Raw genomic sequence first — 19,880 nt, forward strand, 5'->3', positions numbered from 1 at the left:
ACTGTTATTAGTTCTGGAGCCTGCCTAATTACATGCCCCAGGCCAGAAGCTCAAGTCAGCCCTGTAAGCATAGTAAGGTAGTGCAGAAATGAGGGAAAAAGCCAGCCTGGGAAGGAATGCTACTTCAGGTAAAGCCACCTCGGGCTGCCCCTGGAATGGCAGCTCAGAGACTCCCCTCCCCCTCCCGCAGGCTTGTGGTCAAAGCAATAGCTGCCCTCCCAGTGCAGTGGGGTGGCGCAGTCTCTCCTGGCCTGTTCCCTCATCTGTGAAATGGGGCCAACACTAGCACCTAGCCCACAGTCTCTGTGAGGTGGTGTTTGAGAAGGGTAGGCACAGAGCCAGTCACCCCAAGGACAGGGCTGGGCACTGGCAGGCAGGAGACAGCGGCTTGGGAGACTGACTCGGCTGGCCCTGCCCCGCTGGCCCTGCCCCGCTGGCCCTGGGGTAGGAGGCTCAGCCACAAAGGCAAGCTTGCAATTCCCTCCTCCCAAGGGCGGGAACCTAAAATAGCATGTTACCACTCCTCTGCCTCAGCAGCGTCCCCACAAGGGCTGGCAAGGGGCGCTGGGAGGAGGGGGCCACAGGCACCCTGGACACGGGCCTCAGGGCAGTCACAGAAGTGGTGCAAGGCTCGTTTCCGTTTTTTTCCCAGATGACCCAAGACCATCTGAGAAGCATCCACATGGACCCGCAGCCCTGAAGGCCGTGGGGGATGGTAAGAAGCCAGGAGGCTGGTCTGTCCACCTGTTTTGCATTGGTTTTACAGAGGCTTCAGGTCTTCCGAATGAGTGAGCAGGCCTGCCTGGGGGCTCCGAGCTGACTCAGTCGCAGAACCAAATGCCAAAGCGCGCCTGCGCACCTGCTTGGAGGAGGCTGGGTGAGGCATGGGTGGGGCAGGGACGTGTGGAGGCCGCCCTGGAGCAAGGTTGGGCCGACTTCTAAATACTTTCACATGAAGGCCAGCCGGAGCAATTCCAAGGAAGGAGCTTCAAGGGGGCCATCGCACCCCCACCCTCAGACCCCAGAAGACCACCTTCCCAGGGCTTCCTAGAGCTCCAGGCAAACGACGGAAATGCTGATAACACAGGCTGGGAGACCCCAGAGGGAAATGCAGAGGGTGATGCCCAGAGCCTGTGGAGCCATGACAGTGACGGGGAAAGGTGTAGTCAAAGCATAGGACACAGGTGCTATGAATCCACTTAAGTGCACAAGGGCCCTCCGATGCGAGAAATGCCAAACTCTGATGGCCTGGGAGGTCCCTGGGCAGGGACCTTACCCACCTGGGAAAATACTGTCTGTGTACAGGGAAGAGGTTCAAGAGGTGTTTGTGGAATGAATGAAGGAACAAATGAAGTAAATGCCAACACCGCCGCCTCCTGGTGGGAAGTGAAGCCACGGGCACCATTTCTGTAAGGCATCCCTGGCCCAGGCCTCTTCCTTGCCTCACCTCCCGGCTTCTCCCCCCGCATTCTAATCCTGACAGAGGCTGTGTTAGAGGCGGCCCTGGATCTGGCAGCTGCTGCTGGAGAACAGCCGGCCTGAGCTACTGTGAGGAGGGCGTTAGTGGGGCTGCAGCCAGGGACACGGTGACATGGGCCCAGGTCTGCAGTTCACACAGAGCTGTGTGTTCCCATGCTAGCAGGGGTGCGGCATCTGGGTAGGTCTCAGCATCTGGCCAGCGGTGGGGCGGCCTGACAAATAGCTGGCAGGGGGGCACTGGAGAATCCCCCAGAGGCTGAGTGAGGATCTCACGGTGAAATGTGGGTGTGGAAAGGATAAAAACCACCCTGAGCAATGCAAGAAAGTGTGAAATCAGCTGGGCAGACTGGTAGCAGGAGGGTAGAGACAGAGTTGGGAAGGAAGTGGCGGGGCGCGGGGGCAGCGGGAGGCCTGTGAGGTGGCTTGGCTTTCCCAGGCACTGGCCGTTTCCGGAGGCTTTCGGGCCCCTCGTATCTGGAATCCCACCCATGGTGTGGGTCCTGACCCAGGGCCAGGGACGTGATGGGATTCCACATCCCAAGCCAAGGGAACAGGCAGCTGCGGGGCTGCCGAGATGCAGGAGGCACCGCTGCCCTTCTGGGGAAGCCATCCCACAGAGGGCCAGGCCCCTAGGAAGGAGGCTCTGCACCTTGTCTTTCAGGACTGTGCTCAGGAGCCCAGGCCCACCCAGCAGCGGGGCTCCTCAGGGTGAGGCCCCCGTCACAGACGGTGTGGAAGGGGGAAGGCAGGCTGTCTGTATGCAGGCTGCTGGGTGGGAGAGCCCGCCCCCCACCCCACCCTGGTGTGGGAGACATGGCACTGCGGACGGGGACAGGGGTCACTTCCTGATAGACCTGGATGGGGCTCAGCTGCATTCCTGGATGGCCGGTCTCTGCTGACTCAGGAAGGGCCCCCTTGTAAGTAATCACTGAGGCCAGAGCAGAGGCAACAGGAGGACCAGGCCTCAAACTGCTTCTTGCTGCCTGGGGTTGGATAAACCTAGAGCAGCATTTCTGACATGCGTGCCCCCGAGCAGCAGGAAAGGGGAAGTCGTGTGGTATGTGTGTGTGCACACGTGCGTGTGCTTCTGAGGGACAGGAACGGAACAAAAGAGCTGAGAGGACATACCATCAGTCCAGGCCTCATGGATGGAGGCCTTCTGCCGGAACTTCTCTGCCAGGTGGTCGAGCCGCTCCAGCCTGCGAATCTCATTCAGCAGCCATTCCTCGTAGCCCTTCTCGGCCTGCTCCAGGTGCTGCCAGCAGTTGTTGATGTCCTGCAGTGGGAGGGGATGAGAGGGCAAGGCTATCCCAGGGGCTGGGGTACCCAGTGGGATGATGCCTCCCTGAGGAACACTGATGGGAAGGCAGCAGAAATGGGCTGGATCACATCTACCCCCGCTTTGCTATATCCTTGTGCCCAGAGAGGGCCCAGCACGTAGCAGATGAAAGTAAGTTCTTTGAATTAAGTGAAAGAATGAATGTGTACAAGGGGCATATTGTCCCTCCCTGAGAGGCATGGCTATCTAGGGTTCCAAATTCAAATACTTCCACACAAACTATCTGTGGTTTGAGGATGGGTGTGAAACTGTAGGGAATGATAGGGAGATGGTGGTAAAGTGTCAACTGTATCCCCACCCAACCTCTGTACCCCAAAGGCTGTGCACTTTAGTTAAGAAAGACTATGCTGGCCAATAATAAGTCCAGGGGAAGTCTGGAGACTCTGCAGCCCCACAGGTGGCAGGCTGGGCTCAGGAGCTAGGCTGCGCCTCCTGGGCCCTGACCGCTTGGGCTCCAGAGCCCGGCCCTCACCGAGACCATCCTGCCCTCAGAGGGCATGAAGGCGGGTCGGTTGCTGAGGCGAAGCTTGGTCTGCAGCGTGTTGAAGTTGATCTCCAGCTGGCATTTCTCCTGCACCTTGGGAGGCTTGTGGACACGCCGGTAGTCACGGAAGTCCTCCAGCTTTTGCTGCATCTCTTGAATGGTCTTTTGGGGCACGCGATCTTCCAGCCAGGGGATGGTGCGCCGGATCCACTCCAGGAGCTGCGGGCCCACAAAAAGCCACGTGGCCTTTGCAGGGGGCTCTCAGAGTGCCGACAGGGCCACTCCCAATTCATGTGCCCACGGGATTTGGATCTTTGAGGGTCCCATATTGGGGATCACCCCTGCTCCCCAGCCCAACTTCTCCACGATTCCTATTGGGATCCCACAGCAGGGAATTCTGGGAACATGTGCCCCTTAGAACCACTGTGCTGTTCTCTGGTTACTTCCTGTTCGTGCTTTTGCTCTCGGTCTTCCTTTTCCTCAGATGTAAGCAGGGGCCCTCCTTGGGGGGTCTCCCCCATCACGCCCCACCACGTGGCCCCACTGCCACCATCGCCACTGAGCGGAGCACTATCTGCGAGTCTCACTGCTTCCATGTTCACTGTCAGTGCCTGGCTCACTAGGGGGCAGCCAGCACCACGCTCAGGGCCTGGGACATTAAAAAACTAGGAAGTCTGGAAAAGAAGGTGACATGTTTTTATCAGCTACTCATGTCTTTGATGGGGTGAGGACAAGGTACGAACAAGCAAACTAAACATTCTAGGACAATCCCAGGAGAGCAGAAACGCTCTCCTCTGGTACAGTGACAACCTCTGGTAAAATGAGAAAACCAAGGACAAGGGTTTCCTTGTGTGTCTCCATCTTGATAAATGGTGCCAACTGCCCTTTCTTGGGAAGGACTAGGATTCTAAGATATATAAATGTTTAACCTTTCCTTGGTGTTAGAAATAATGGTGGTGGTAACAGATGGCAGCCTTTTCTTTTTAAATACCCCCTTAACTCGGCAAAATAAAAAGCTGGTCACCGTTAAGTTGGCTGCTAAAGACTTTTCCAAGCTTTCCTGGTCCATGAAATCTCAGAGTCTGGGAACCACTGTCTGGAAGAGCAGTTGAATTACTACCCTTTGGGAACTTAAATGTTTTTATTTTTTTTAGTATGAAAACTTTTGAGAGGATCCAGAAGAGCTGTGATGTGCTGAACACCCACATTCCCAGCAGGCGTTTCGCGCTGGGCTCTGGGGCGGGGGTGCCTGGGTTTGAGCCCCACTCTCTGCCCTACCAGCTGTGGGAAAGTGGACCTGTGCCTGACCTTCCTGGGCCTCAGTTTCCTCACCTGGAAATGGGGGTGACACATACTTCCGCCTCACAGGGCTACTGTGGAAAGGGCAGACCCCAGAAGCCAGCTAGCATGGTGACATACCAGTTTGACCCTTAGCCTTGTGAAACTAACCCAAAAGGTCATATACTGGCTTGGACAAACTCCAGTCTGTAACCTTACCATCTTTTCTAGAAAATCTCACTGCCGTATCTGCTCTCCCTTTCTGCAAGAGCCACAGACCTTTGGCCAAGGGTAACAAAGGTGACCAGAGCTTTCAGCCCCGGCGGGGTCACCGGGGCTGGGGGTGAGTGGTGCACTTACGTCACTGGCCAGCCTCTCATAATCTTCCATCAGGTGTTCATTCTCCTGATTGACAGCCAGCACCTTGCAGATCCGGTTGGCTGCAGTCTCAGCCTGGGGCGGGGAAAGTTACAGTTAGGGCTGCCTGGGGGCCAGTAACCCTCCCTCCTGACAGGCATGTCCCGTGAAAGCTGGCTCATCCATGGCCCACACAGAAGTCCCCGAGGAGGGATGGAGAGGAAGCGTAGCTCCAGTGAGATGGCGCCCTGTGTGCCTGTGTTCCGACAGCCCTTGCCATATCCCCACCGCTCACTGCTCAGGCTCCTGCCCAGATAGCCAGGCCCCTAGGCTATCTGGGCCTGGCCCCTGGAGGTGCTGAGGTGGGGTTGGGGAGCCCTCCCGCGGTGGAGAAAATGAATTAACAGACTAGTGGCCCACCAAGAGGAGGGTTGGGTGGGGTCCTCCAGCAGGCCAAGCCTTGGGTGGTAAGGTAGGCTGCAGGGAGGTGGAGCACCAGAGCTGTGGGGCAGGCAGAGGGAGGAAATGCTGGTGTCCCCGGAGAAGCCTGGTGGTTGGGGCATAGGCAGAGCAAGCTGGGACACTTCCTATTCTTCCCTGTGGAGGGGCTTGACAGCTCGCTGGGCAGAATGAGGCTAGGGCTCCAAAGAGCAGGGCCCACGGGAAACAGGGACTAGTCTCTGCCCCAAACTACAGGACAGTGTCCTGCCTTGTCCTGCTGGGGAGGAATGTGCAGAGTGGAGGAGGGTGAGGGGTGCCACACAGAGAGAGGAAGACCAGGTACCTTTCAGGAATCACAGAAAGGGTCCAAGAGGAAGAGTTGAAACGGCAACAGAACAGGAACAGAAATAGTGAGGAGGGTCTACAGAGTGGTGGGGAAGGAAAAGAGAGGCTTGGGGATGGCTCCAGACCCAGGTAGCTGCAGGCACTGACGCCCTGCCTCTCCCGTTCACACACAGCTTCTGGGACAGGCAGGTGGGGAGGTGAGTGGGGGACCAGCCAAGGTTGGTGTGCACGCATACACAGACACACACACACCCTGCATCATGCTGCAGGACACATGCCAATGGCCCCGGCAGTATTCCTTTGAGGGCCTTGGCCAGTGAACACCCGGCCCCAAGGGGGTGCAGGAAGCAGAGCCAAGGTTGCAGCTTGAGGGGAAGCTGTGGAGGTTAGTCCTGACCCCTAATTTGGAAGAGACAATGGTATCCCTGGCTGAAACCCACTCTCCTATGCAGACCCACGAAGCCACCGGCTGCCGGGCAGAAGTGTTTTATTTCACTGATAAATTCCTGGAACTCAGCTCAGGACTTGGTGTGTTTTAGGCACTCGGGGTTGATGAATGAATGAGTGAACGAGGAACAAATGCTTTAGTGACGAGAAACTATTAGATGAGAATAGGCATACTTGTGCCAGGCCTGGGGTTCACCTTGCATTTATAGAAGAAAACAAGCCCCAGGGAGCACTCTTTTAAGAGATGGGCTTGAGTCTCTGGGGGAAAGACAGCAGCAGTAATAAGAAGACCCTAAGGCTGGCCTGAGCCGCGGATACAGGCTGGGGGAGGCCAGACTGGAGCTGGCGAAGCACAGACCTTGCACTGCCTAGGGGCCTTGCCTTCGTTTCCTCCCAAGAGGGCTCTGGCCACCTCAAAACCTGCAAATGCTCTGACCTGGGCCTTCCTGCCAGTGTCCGCTCCCACAGATCCCTCCAGGCCTCCTGACCCCCATCACATGGAGCTCAGCGCTAAGCACAGGAGCGCAGGTGGGCAGAAAAGAAAGAAAGCACTCTTGCCAGGGCAATGTGGAAGGCAGGGAGGCTGGTCTGGGGTCCACACGTGTGCTGTCAGTAGGGATCTGTGGAAAGGAATCTTCTGTCTCTGCTCACCCCCGCCCACTCTCCCTGTCTGTGCCCTCAAGCAAACACTCCAAACACAAGCTCCAACTGCATGCTGGGAAGGTGGCGGGAGGCTATGAAACAGGGTTCTGGCCTGGGCTGTGAAGAATCAGGGCGGGCAAGGGCGAGGCTGCTCTGACTACCTGACCACATGTGGAGCCCTGACAGGGCCAGGCATGGTCCTAGGCCTTCTACCTGCATGAGCTCATTTCCTCAGAACAATCCTGTGAGACAGGTCCAGTATAAACCCCACTTGACAAATGGGGAAACTGAGGTGAAGTGACTGATCTGCGGTCACACCATTAAGTGGTGTCAGGGCAGGGCACACTGCCCGCAGAGAGGCACCTGCTGACCTGGGCTCTGAAGAAGGTGGCCCACAGAGGCAGCAGACACAGCTCCTGTCCTATGACTCTTGGGGTGGCTCCCACCACCCTGAAACTCAACGTCCTCCTCTTTTAAACTGGCTAACAGCACCCACCCCACCCTGTAAGGGGTGTGTCAGGGACTAAGGGCCTGAGCTTGAAGTCCTTAGAGGAGTACCTAGCTAGTTTCTTCTCCTCCCTAACCACTTGCTAACTAGTGACAAAAACTTAGGTCGCTAGGGCTGCCCTGCTGCCCAAGACCAGAGACCAGGAGGCAAGCAGTGGAGACAAAGGTGCCGAGGCCTCTGTGCAGGCCTCTCTCCTCAGAGGCAGCTGCATGTCCTCCCATGGAAGCAGAGGGTCCTGGACAGGTGCAGCAGGGGCAGTGTGAGGTCGGCCAGGCTCAGGGAGAGCCGCCACGGGGAACACACTTCTGACTGCTCTGCCTGTGTCAGCAGGGCTGCTGGGGATAGGGGTCAGGAGAGTTGGGCCAGCAAAAACAAGCTGAGAGAAGAGAAGTCTAACCTGCTCAGGCCGGTCCTTTCCTGGGCCATTTGGGAGGGGCAGAGGCTGCAGAGAGGGCTAGAAGAGCCAGTGTTGCTGGAGAAAGGGCACAGCCCGTGCAGCATGCAAGTGGTCCAGTGAGGACCACGGGAAGAGACGGGCGGGGCAGCGGAGCGGTTGAGAACAGGCCCAAGCTGCAGCTCTGCTGCTCAGCTGTGATGCTGGGACTCAACTGCCCTGAGAAACTGGGTTGCCACCACCCACCTCACGGGTTAGGCTGTATTCACAGAGAGAACATCTGTGGCGTGTCAGCACTGGACCAGCACTGGCTCAGTGGTGGCACTGAAGCCCATGGTCACAGGAAACCCGCCTGCAGCGGCCCTTGGTCTGGCCTGGATCCCAAACAAAGATGGGTGGTGGGGACGCGAGAAGGATGGCAAGGGCAGGCCTCGGTAACAGGGGTGCTCCTGCCCAGCTCACCTTTTGAGCCCCCGAGAAAGCGTGGTAGAAGCAGGACACGTAAGTCATGATGGCTTTCTCATCTGGCCTCAGAGTGCCTACAATATCTGCGCAGAGAGAGAAAGAGAGAGAGAGAGAGGCAAGAGAGAGTGAAAGATGCAGGGAGGGCAGCTGGGGCCAGGCCCTAGGCTCATGCGGGAGAAATAGCGCTTGCTCTGGACTGGAAGCCAAACCCCAGTTCCAGTTGTACAGGCCCATCTTGCTGAGGTTTTGAAGAGGGGAAAGGGATCCGAATAGGTGGATTCCTCTCCTAACCAGGCCTGGGTTTGTGACACTAGGCATCAGCTCTACAAAGGAAGCTTGGTTTGGGGCTGGAGGGGTCAAACTCTAACTGATCTTTCTGAAAATGTAAGATCACATCTTGCACGACCACCTACGTCCTTAGCATAAATCGTCTAATGGTCTCCTGGGGCCCTAGAATAAAACCTGGATCCCAGACCACAGTGGTCTTCACGGCCTGGCCCTATCACCTCCTCCTACCTTGTTTTTCAACTCTCCTCTTCTTACTTACTCCGCTCCAGCCATTCTTTTAATAAGCCAAGCTTATTTCTGCCTCAGGGCCTTTGCACTTGCTCTAACCTCTGCTTGGAATGCTCTTCCACAGCTCTTCACATGACAGCTTCTGTTTATCACTCCAAAAGTCCGCTCATGTCGCCTTTCAGAGGCTTCCTGACTGCCCCGCTAAAGCGGCCCTCAGGCATCTCTATCCCACTATCCTGTCCCATGTTCTCTACTGTGTTCATCGCCACATGACCCCATCTGTAGACAGGCCTGTGGTCTGCCTCACCCACTAGAATGTAATCTCCATGAGAGCAGGAACCTTGCCTGACTCAGTCACTGCTACGCACTCAGTGCCTAGAACAGAGCCCAGCACAGACCGAGCACTCAATAGACGGTGTGAGCAAAGACTAAATGGGCAGCATTGCCAAGGAGTCAGGAGAGGGGTGGCTTCCAGTCAGAAAGAGGCCACTGCCGTCTGCAAGAGAAATGAGGTGAGCATGGGAGGCGAGAGGCAGCGGTGGCATTGGGCAGTGGCGGCAAGGTGGGCCTGCCTGGCCCTGCCCGGTACCTTCTGCGCTCCCGAAAAGGCATGGTAGAAGCTGGACACATAGGTCATTATGGCCTTCTCGTCGGGCCGGGCCGTGTTCACGATGTCTGCAAGTGAACGACAAGGGTTAAACTGCCCAAGTTGGGGTGGTGGGGGGGCCACTCTCTGTGATCCAAAGGCTCCCAAGGCCACCGCCATCCCGGGAGGACCCTGAGAGCTGATTCAGTGATCCCTGGTGACTCTGGTGGGCTCAACATCACCCTCGGCCCCTCCATCCCCTATGGTCTCTGGGAAAGCCAAGGCTGTGGGAACTGAATTAAAACGAGGCCACTTCCTCTCTCTGAGAATGGCCTCAAGGGGCTGCTGGACAGTTGAACCTCAAGAGCCACCAGAGGCCAGAGGCATAGGTCTTGGATGGGGGTGGTGCATGGCTGGGAAACGGAGCCGAACCGGAAAAGGAAAAAACAAAACACTTCACTTTGGTGGGCTCTGGACTCAGAGTCCGCGGCAGGAAGGGCAGGTAGAGACCTTGCTTATTCGCAAGAGTCGGCCCTCCCTGGCCACCTCGCTGATCCCCATGAAGGGAGGGGTGGGACTGGGTCAGGCAGGGGTCCTCCTCAACCACGCCCCCCTCCCCCCCAACTCTTCACCCTGCTCCATCCCTGAGCATGTCCAGCCCGCTCAGGGCCTGTCCCCAGTTTACTCGGATTCTTTAAGCCACTCTTGCTGGCTCCGCCAGCTCTCTGAAGTTACTGTACTCACAAAACGAGCTGTTGAGTGAACAAGAGGGACGCACTTACCCTCTGCATCCAACATTTTGGGGATGTCCAGGTATTTCTCAGCCACTTCGAAGGCATTGTTCAGGTTGGTGACTGGGTCGTCCTAGGAGGAGAGAGGTGAGGGAAGGGGGAGCTCCATCAGCGGCAGGATGCAGAAGCAGAAGGGCACCAGGGCTGGCCTGGGTTGGGGAAGGAGTAGGACTGGAAAGCATCCTTGAGGCAGTTCTCAGCCACCTGTGCTACTGTGGGGAGCAGGGACACCTGGAAAAAGTCAATTCCAACCCAAAGGAACACCTCTAGAGATCCTGGTGACGTAACCCAGGAGCCTTTTCTCCACAAAAAATGCAGGTGTGTTTTTTTCTTACAATTTCCAACTATCCACTGACCCCAGATTAAGCACCCTGTTCTGAAGCCTGGAAAGTGTGGTCCAGACCTGAGACAGCACTGGGGGTGGAGGGAGGTGGAGGCGGGTGGGGAGCGAACTGAGCGTCTCCACATTCCAACCTCCCCAAGCCATTCCTTCCTGCTGCCCCCCACTTCACTGGGACTCGCCCTCATCAGCCTTCGCTGCTTGCCAGGTAGAGCCCAATTCCGTCATTCACTGTGGCTTGAGCAGATTCGGTGAGGCCCTGCCTCCCCCACCCGGAATGCCCTCTCCCTGGTCTAGGCTGCGCCCTCCTCCAGTGGCCCTTCCGATCATGCCAGCCCAGGTGCACTACCCTTTCTCTGCAGAACTGTCTGGCCCTAGCCCTTCATCACCCCATTCACCGGTGCATGGCCTCGTCTGGCTGGCTTGCTCTGACACTGTCCTGCCTCCTCCACAGGCTGGGAGCTCCTAGAAGGCAGGGCCTGAGCATTTCAGGGTCACAAGCTTTGTACAGGCAACTCAGACCAGGGCCCTGCCTGGGAAATGTTTGCCAGCGGCGGTGGTTTGGAATTCCTTACCCTTCCTTCTCAAGGGCAGAGAAGGAACGCTTCCGGAATCTGAGCAAATTAGGGATGGGGAACTGGAAGGCATGGCTAGCCAGCTCGCAATGCCCAGTGGAAGAAGGGGACAGTCTCCAAAGGGAGCAAGAAAGGCGAGAACTGAACCAGGGGTCTGGTGACAGTTGGCACAAGCTCCTCCAGCCTGCCCATTAGAGCAGACTCCAGTTTTGGAGGCCAGCCATGGACGGACTTGGGGGCTGTCACCCAAGTTAAGGTCAGACTCAGGGTGTCTGTGGGCCATTGAGGGGAGCATGAGACGCATACCTTCCTTAGCTTGTCATACTCGATCAGCTCGGGCCGGTGCCGGTGGATCAGAGCATTGAAGGCAAGACCGTCCTTCCAGCTGGAGGTAGAGAGGCAAAGATTATGAGGCCAGTCATCATGATGGGAGTGCGGGAAGACCCTGGGCACCACGGGCAATAATTTATGCCTGTTTACTGAAGCAGTTTAGGGGATGTGCCAGGCACTGCAGGGAGACGGTATGGCAGGGTGGCTGAGATGACTGCTGGAGCTGGGAGACCTGCAATCAGATCCTGGCTCTTCCACTTACTGTCAGGGTGACAGTGAGCAAGTCCTGTGATGTGCTCCCTCAGTTTCCACATCTATAAAACGGTACCTACTTCACAGGGCTGTCATGAGGATTAAATATGTCAATATGGAAACACCTAGACCAGTGCCCGACATACGAGAAGTCCTTTGTCTGCTAGCTACTGGGAGCACCGTGCCCTGCAGAGCACTGTTCACGCAAAGCTTCACTGAACTGGACAAGCCCACTGAGGGGAGATGGCCCACCACGGAAGGCCAGCGCCAGTGCAGTGTGACCTTAGTACCTTGGCTGACCTGACCCACGGGCTGGCTAAATACCAGGATGTGGTGTGGTTTGGCATGAGAGTCTCTGTTCAGAGCAAAATGACAGCTCGTCACAAGCTAGACTAGTCACGTTTTCCTCCCTGAGATCTTCTAAGGGCTGGTTCCTTCTGGGGTCAAGCTTAATGTCACCTCCTTAGGAAGGCCACTCTTGACCGAGGTACTCTCCAGGTTACTTTCTATCACCTCACCTATTTGATGGTCTTTGTATAGCACTTCTCATTACCTGAAATTATGTTATTAGTTTATTTGAACCTTTGTCAATTATTTGTCCCCTCTGCTGTAGAGTAACTTTCCAAGGATGAGGATCCATTTTGCTGCTGCTGTATCCTCACCTTTGGCATGTAGTAGGCACTGCATGGATAGTTATCAATTGAATAAATAAATGAACAAGAAGTGCACAGAGGACCAGCCAGTTGGTGGCAGGAGCTCAAGGGAGGGACCATGTGCTATCAATGGCAGGGCACAATGGGAAAGTCCCCAACATCCAGCCCAGGGATACAGAGAACTTCTGTGGACGCCGTGAGGCCCCATTCTTCATTCCTATGTGTGCCCCTCCATAGCTCGTCCACCCTAAGAGGACACTAGAGGCTCAGAGGAGTGAAGTTGTAGGGCCAAGCCAGATCTGACCTCAGGGCCACCCCTAAATCCTCGCTCCTAACCATTAGGGCACAATGCCTCCTGCCACACTTGGGTCTCATGTGGCACTGACCACGCTCGTCTGTGTCCCAGTGACACATCTCATCTTCCTCTCGCCTGAGTGTAGTGTCACAGCAGGGCTGAGTCTTGTTCCTCACAGCGGACAGAGCACATCTTCCCCAACACTCAATTCACTAGCGACTCTAAGGAGACGTCCTTCTTGAGGTCAAAACAAAGGAAGAGCTCTGTTATTGCCTCTGAGAGTCACTGTGCTTGGGGAGGAGGAAGATGTAAGGCCTGCTGGAGAGCCAGGCCTTGAAGCCTTGAGCCCAGGACAGCCAGGCAACTGCCGCTGCCACCACCTCCTCCCCCCGAGAGAGGACGCAGGGACCTTACAACGGCTCCCAGGGGCCAGTGGCAGGGAGAGGGATTCCTTGAGGGCTGGCATCTCAGAGACCATGACAACAACACAGGAAGAGGGCAGGTGGGAGGACAGCGCCGCAGGGGAGCGGGGAGGGGACGAGCTGGGCTGGGGCTCTGGCCGGCGCCCACCTGATGTGGAAGTTCTGAACGTTGACGTTCTTGTATGGCGCCGTTTTTCTCTGGCACCAGAGCAGGAGTCCTTCCTTGGCAGAGGTCTCTGCAAAACACACGTGGACAGTGAGCACGGGCTCCGATGAAACCTTCGGGACCCAGCCCATCCTTTTGGTTCGGGCAGAACTTGGGGCAGAGGGCACCAGACAAGACAGCAACAGCAGTGACTGTCTCTCCCATTCCAGACACGGGCAGGCCTCTGCTGAGCCTAAACGCTGATCGCAATCATGGCCTCATGAAGTCACTGCCGGGGTCACTCCAGGAAGTGGCAGTGAGAGGACACTGTTAGGGCCTAAACCTGTGCCATGTTTCTGACCACAAAGCCTGTGGCTTTAACTGCCAGAATGTAACGTCCAACAAGCCTTTAATGCTGGCCTTGGCCGCTTCTGAACAGAGTAAAGAGTCAGCCAAGGGGCCTAGGCTCCGCTGCCTTTAACAGAGTAGACATGCTATGGGGGCAGGGAACATATGTGTCCTGGTCACCTCTGTGGCCTGTTGCCAGAGGCCCCCTCCACACACTAGCCCAGGTGGCTTTTCTCATCCTGTGCTGTACCCAGGTACTTGTAGGAAGTGAAGCAGCTCATTCCTGGGTGGCTTGCACTGACCCCAGGTCCATGGAGGCAAAGGTCTAAAGGTGGCGGTGTAGGCGCTGACGCTCAGGAGAACCAGATAAGGCCTGACTCTGTCACTAGCGTGCTCTGCAACGCAAGTTCCTTGACTAAAATGGGGCCGATCATGCCGTCTTGACGAGGGCAGTGTGAGGGTGCACCAAGATGGAGGCTGTGAGAGCTAAGGACCCTGGATGGGTACCACAGCTGGGCGGCCACGAGGGGGACCTCCTTCACCTGCAGCCTGGGCCGCCATTTCCACTAACCACTCCTGAGCAGCACCAGGCCCTGTGAGTGACACCGGGAGACAGGGAAGAGTCTCGAAGAATGAAGACAAAATGCCCAAAACCCTCATCTAACTTTCTCCAACTTGGGTGGAACCAGGGTGGGGAGAAGGCAGTTCTTTGCTGTCAGCAGGCTCTTGGCTCTTACCTTCCACAGAGATATCCTGGATGGCGAACCTGAGGATGATGGTCCAGATCATCCCCAGAGTCATCTTTGCATTGCCGTCCACAATCTCTGCACGCAGCAAGGGGGAGAAGGGTGAGACGGTTGTCAAACTAGAGTGAGACGCCCTCAGGCCACCCTCCTGACTCGTCTAGAGTTAGCTCCAACTGTCCCACAAAGCTGCCTAGGCCTGTCCTCCACCACCCTCACCGGGAGATGGTGTCTTCTGAACCCTGTGGGAAGCACTGTCCCAAAAGCCTCTGTACACGTGTGTCCTCAGCCAGGCAGGCCTCTTCCCACCTGGCCAGCTCATTATCCTAACCCAGCTCAAAAGACTGCTTGCTCCTCCTTGAGGCTTGTTCTTGGCCCTCTGTCGACACCTTCGTTGCATGCTCTGCTACTGTTTGTTGAGAACCTGTCCACTTCCTTCCAACCCTTTGTTGCCACCTTTGTCCATGCCACTGTCATCTCCCCCAGAGCTTGACAGGCTCGCTTTCTCCTGCACCTTCTCCTGCAGTAAACCTCCACACAGCCGCTAGGGCGGTCCCTTTAAAAAGCGCATCAGATTTGTGTCACTCACCTACTTAGAGCCCCACTATGCCTAAAATGAAGCCCTTGATCTGGAGTCCAGCTTACGAGGCCTGCTCTGGGTGACCTGCCCTCCCTCTCCAGCACCTTCTAGCTGTGCGCTTTGGGCAAGCCAAGCTCTTTCTTGCTTTAAGGATTTCGCACCTTTGTCCACCCGCAAAGTGTATCTCTCAACCTTTTCCTCAGCTGGCTGGTCTTTCCATCCTGTAAGCCTCTGCTTATGCCACCCCTCCAAAATGGCTTCCCTGACCACCAGTCTAACTAAAGGTGCCCCCTGCGCCCGTCCTGGGGCCTCTCTCCACAGGACCTTGCCTTCTCCACCCGGCTGTCAGCTGGAACCCTGTACCTATTAGTTTACTTGTTCACCGTCTGCCTTCGTGATTACCACCGCAACCCCAGTACCCAGACCTGGTACTTAAGATATGATGTTGCTAAAGGAAGGGGATGGGGGGAACAGGGCTCAGCTGACAGGTGCATGCTTTCTTAAGTGACCGAAAACCAACTAGTCTCTCATACTTCTGGGAGTGTGAGAGGAGGCTCTGGACCACAGAGTCTTCAGTTTCAGCAACTCAGAAAAAGTTATCTGTGCAACACTCAGGGTACCATGTGTCTATTGCTGGGTGACAGAAGTGCAAGTGGCCTCATTCTGGGAGTCCAGCCAGACGTGTCCTTGGCAGTCCTTTAAATGCGTTCTGCACCCTCCCCTCCCCCCGCCCCCGCCACCTCACCATACCAGATGCAAGGAGAAAGAGTGGGGAGAATGGAGGGACACTTCAAGGGACCCTGCTCACTGACCTTCAAGAACAGAAAACTCTAGGGTGGGCTTGATTTGAAAAGGAGGGGAGGTATAGTGGTCATCCGGAGGAGAGGGCCCAACCTTCCCCAACAGCACATTCCATAATAAAGAAGAAAGGGTAGGGGTTCTATTAGCCGGGATGAAGCAGCTCCCTGTGGTGGAGCCATGGGCTATGGTCCAGGGCAGCTTGTGGCTTTAGTTTCAGGATAAGGAAATATGCGTAGCCTGGAGGTAGGGATAAGACACTGTATCTGCCAGCCCTTCCCCAGAGCTAAGAAACCAGGCAGAGCCTTCTCAGTGTGGGGCAAAGGCAATCTATGCTGCGTTCTTCCCAAGTGCCAGACACCCAGAGCCAGGGGGAGTATGGATAGGCCACAGCTCCCAACCCTGGCCAGTTATGGAAGGCTGAGAGCTCCTGTGAAGGGAGGAAGATGGCCTCTCTCACAACATCCACCAGCTGCTTCTCAAGACTGCAGCTGTGCCTCTGACTCCTGTCCCCTCTCACAATCTCCACAAGGAAGCCATGTTCCTGCAACTGTCTAGATCACGTGGTAGGACACGGAGATGGCGGCAAGGTGGGGCTGAGGCTCTCAGATATTCCAAAGCCCTCAGGAGGTCTCCAATAGGCTGCCTTCCAGCATTGTCCCAAGGCCTGGTGGTCGCAGGGATTGGGAGTAAACCAATTTGGGCATGAACAGAAACATTTTTAGACTGAGTTTTTCTCCAAACAAAAACTGATGACCACCATGGGTCTCTCCTCTAACCCCTTCTGTATTTACAGGCTAGTATTTGAGAAAAATAAATGCAGCTGTGGGAAGCAGAAGGCTGGAGTGCAGCCAGGAGGACAGACCCATGCAAGCACAAAAAAAATCTCAGGGCCTGACTGAATTTTTGAGTTTTGATTCTTTTAAACAAACACCAACCACCTCGACTGTGGCATGTGAGGCTTGGCACCCCTCTCTGGAGAGGTCCCAGGAGGGGACAGCGTCTTGGAACCCAGTACACGCATTCTGGCCTAGAGTCTTGGCCAAACTCTCAGAGCCTTGTCATTAATGGCAATTAGTTTTCTTTGTTTTTCTAAAAGCTGGGACAACACGGATGCTGGTGAATACGAAACGCTGTTCTGACTAATGAACAGAGCTATGAGCCCAGGCTGCTGGGCTCCATCAGGCCTGATCCAGTCTCCAAAGATGCTTGTGGGCCAAGACAAGAGCCTGCTGAGGGACAGCACGCTGCTGCTCTCGTGGGAAGGCCTGGAGTAGAGGATCACAGTCCTGAGTATCCCCATGGGGCACAGAAGGATCCTGGGTATCTACTCAGAGGCCAAACTCTCCCAGCCATGCAGCCAGCAAAGTCTGGTCACTGACCTTTAGACTTGCACTCCCTGCCCAGAGCCCTGACACTGGGCCTTCTCTCTCTGCATCCCCTCCCACCCACAGATGCCAGACTGGGCGGGGCCTTACAGGCTAAGGTGCTCCTGGCACAGAGGGGAGCCATGATGCATGTCTGTCAGTGTCTCCCAGGCCCAGTGTGAGGACGGTGAGTGAGGGCATCCAGGACCCAACTCAAAGCCACTCCTCCCCTGTGCAGAAGGATCCTGCCCTGTGTGATCAGGGTGCTGGAGTCCCCAGTCTTGGACTGGACTATTCTGTGGGTAGACGGGAAGGGGAACTTGGGGCCCAACATCACATTGAGGCAGTCACTGTAATCACTGCTGATGATACACAGGAGCTTTAAGCACCCCGAGTGCTCTGCCACCAACACAACTTTTCTCCAGAAGGCAGAAGTTGGGCCTCAGAGCCTGCAGGTCAGGAGCTGAGCCTCCACCCCCCAGCTCACCTTCTGCCCCGATGGAGACCAGCTTGACTCCTTTGCTGGCGATGAAGTCCAGTGCTTTGTTCACGTTGTTGATTTTGTGCACCCTCATCTTGCCCCGCTCCGGCTTAGGTAACCGCTCCCCTGAGAAAGAGGAAGAGAAAGAGAAGCGTTAGGGTCCCCACTGCTCTCCAGAACCGGCCGCCACAGTGCTTGGTCCCACCTCGACAGGCCCATGCTTAGACACACTGTCACTGCAGCCATTAAAGGCCTCACTCTTCCCAGCAGCGACGGGACAGATGGGGTGGGCTATGTCCCGGGGACCTGCTGTTCCAGGTGTGGGTTGTATTTCATCAAAGAGGAACCTTACCTGAAATGACTTCCAGGAGGAGCATCAGCTTGAGCCCGTCTCGAAAGTCCTCGTCAATATTCTCGATCTGCGTGCCGGCCTTCCGCAGGTGGGAGTTGCACCAGGCTGTGAAGGTCTGAGGAAGCAGAGCAGAGTGGTCAGCATGGTTGTCAGGGCTTCTAGAAAAGGGGCTGGGCCATAACCCGGCCCTGGGACAACATGGCCACTACAGTGCCCTCACTCAGGGCCATGCCCAGGACTCTACCCAGGACTCTACCCTTAAGATACACTGTTTCTAGATACACCCAGGCAAGTCGATCTGAGGAAACTGAGGCTCAGGGTAGTTAACAGACTCATTGTAAAACCACATGGTTGGTAAGCAGCAGGGTGCGGCCCGGAACCCAAGTCTGCCACCCTAGAGCAGTGCTCTCTCCACAACATTGGGTGAGCCCGGCATGCACAGCTGGCAGCCTGCCGTCTGTCCATTCAGTCACACAAATCTGACTGAGAGCCAGGCCCAAGTGTGGAAACACGAGGCAGGGACCCTGCTCTCATGGAGCTTACATTCTCTTGGACACGCACAGCACAGCTGGCCCTCATCCAGCCGGCGGGCAGACCAGACCCTGGGTCCCAGCCGGCACCGGCCCCTCCTCCCGGCCCCTTGGGTAGGAGCTCAGGCAGCGATTTCCCCATTGCTGGCACAGAGATGACCTGGGACAGGAAAGCAGTTAGAAAAGAAAATTCTGTAAATTCAAGGTCCTCTCGAGTTCGTCTCCCTTGGAGCTCTGGATGGCCCAGCAGCAAGCACCGGCCCTGAGACCAGGGGCTCGGATCCTCCACTCTGTGACTGCCCTACAATTTGTTTCCCCACAGGCTATGTGCCCTGGGGAGCATTCCATGCCTGCCCTTTTAAATCTTAATATTCATGTATCTCAGAGGGGCTGCGAGGCAAGTGAGCGGGCGGTGCTCTCACTTGCCATCCCCTAGGGTCAGGGTCAGGCAGCTGTACCTGAGAGCAAGTTTCTGAGGACCAGGGGTCATAAAGGTGCTGGAAGGTGAAAGGGCATTTTCGAGTCCAGAGGGCCACAAATGAGCCCAAATCCCAAACCTGAACATGGACTGTCCAGGTGCAGGGCAACCCGCCTCCTGGTGGTGATTGGCCACTCAGCCCTCCGCTGGCTGGGGCACATTATATCAACGCCAGGGGAGCACGTCACATCAGTTAAGGTGGACGTGCCTAGACTCCTGGGGAAACCGGCCCACTCAGCCTCCTGCAGCAGGGTCTGGGAAAAACCTCATGCCCATTTCTCACTGGAGCCCCCATTCGCCTCTCTCATTCTGCAGAGGCCAGCGTGCACCGCGGGCAGACATCCAGGAACACGCGAGCGTGCACTCCATACCTGCGCACAGGCGGGGGCCACATGGGCAAGGGAGAGGGGCTTCCAAGGAGCCTCTGGCCAAGCACCATGTGTTTTGATGACTGTCTCGCTCATTCAGACTCAACGCAGGGCCCCTCCCAGACAAAGAAGCTGCCTAATTAACACGCTCACCAGTGGGGACTACATGAGGTCTCCTTCCAAACCCAAGTGCAAGGGTTGGTGCAGGGAGTGGCGGGGGACTGTTGGTGGCCCAGGGCTCCCCAATCCGCCTCTTAACACAAAGAAGAGTTCCTCGGCCCAGGAGACAGAGGCCCCGTTCCTGTGTGTCTGCTCCTGCCTCGCCGAAGCTGGCACCTATCCCTCCCTCAGAATCAGCCCGAAGGGAAGCTCCTCCAGGAGGCCTGAGCCAACCTGCTTGCCCGAACCCGGTTCTGACTTGGATGTCCCCTCCTCTGTGCAGCTCTCATCACAGCATGGTTGTCTTGGTCTCTTCACAGTTATGCATTGTCCTCCGCCTCCCACAACTATGAGCTACTTTGCTCTGGCCACCACGCAGGTTCTCATTAAGAAAGGTATGAATTCTTCCCTACCCCATTTCCCACGCTTCCCCTACACATTCTGAATTCAGACAAACCAGGGCTAGACTGCTGGTTACATCACTTATGTGGGTAAGTCACCCAGCCTTCCTAATGCCCATTTCCTCATCTGTAGTGTAGCAAAGGCACAACCCAGGTCGTGGACTGTGTGAGGATTGAGGCGACAATGCCTG

General features: G+C 56.2%; 1 protein-coding gene across 5 annotated transcripts in view; it reads right to left on the bottom strand.

The window, feature by feature from the left end:
- Nucleotides 1–19,880, bottom strand: part of ACTN4 (actinin alpha 4) — a 69,554-nt gene that overhangs the window by 9,096 nt on the left and 40,578 nt on the right. For 3 of the 5 annotated variants that reach the window (XR_896578.2, XM_011372266.2, XM_011372265.2), the window contains exons 2-11: nucleotides 17,754–17,868; nucleotides 17,408–17,527; nucleotides 14,170–14,256; nucleotides 13,088–13,175; nucleotides 11,294–11,372; nucleotides 10,064–10,145; nucleotides 9,285–9,370; nucleotides 4,941–5,033; nucleotides 3,291–3,521; nucleotides 2,608–2,755 (exon numbers count right to left, since the gene is read on the bottom strand). Coding sequence is in view for 4 of the 5 variants with exons in the window: in XM_011372266.2 (XP_011370568.1) it covers nucleotides 2,608–2,755; nucleotides 3,291–3,521; nucleotides 4,941–5,033; nucleotides 9,285–9,370; nucleotides 10,064–10,145; nucleotides 11,294–11,372; nucleotides 13,088–13,175; nucleotides 14,170–14,256; nucleotides 17,408–17,527; nucleotides 17,754–17,868 (1,129 nt within the window). In the remaining variant the exon portion in view is untranslated. Of the gene's footprint in view, nucleotides 1–2,607; nucleotides 2,756–3,290; nucleotides 3,522–4,940; nucleotides 5,034–8,176; nucleotides 8,263–9,284; nucleotides 9,371–10,063; nucleotides 10,146–11,293; nucleotides 11,373–13,087; nucleotides 13,176–14,169; nucleotides 14,257–17,407; nucleotides 17,528–17,753; nucleotides 17,869–19,880 lie in introns of all 5 variants that reach the window. The other 2 variants (XM_023537921.1, XM_023537920.1) reach the window with 1 other exon arrangement.

This window comes from Pteropus vampyrus, unplaced genomic scaffold (genome assembly GCF_000151845.1).
Source record: "Pteropus vampyrus isolate Shadow unplaced genomic scaffold, Pvam_2.0 Scaffold203, whole genome shotgun sequence".
NCBI lineage: Eukaryota > Metazoa > Chordata > Mammalia > Chiroptera > Pteropodidae > Pteropus > Pteropus vampyrus.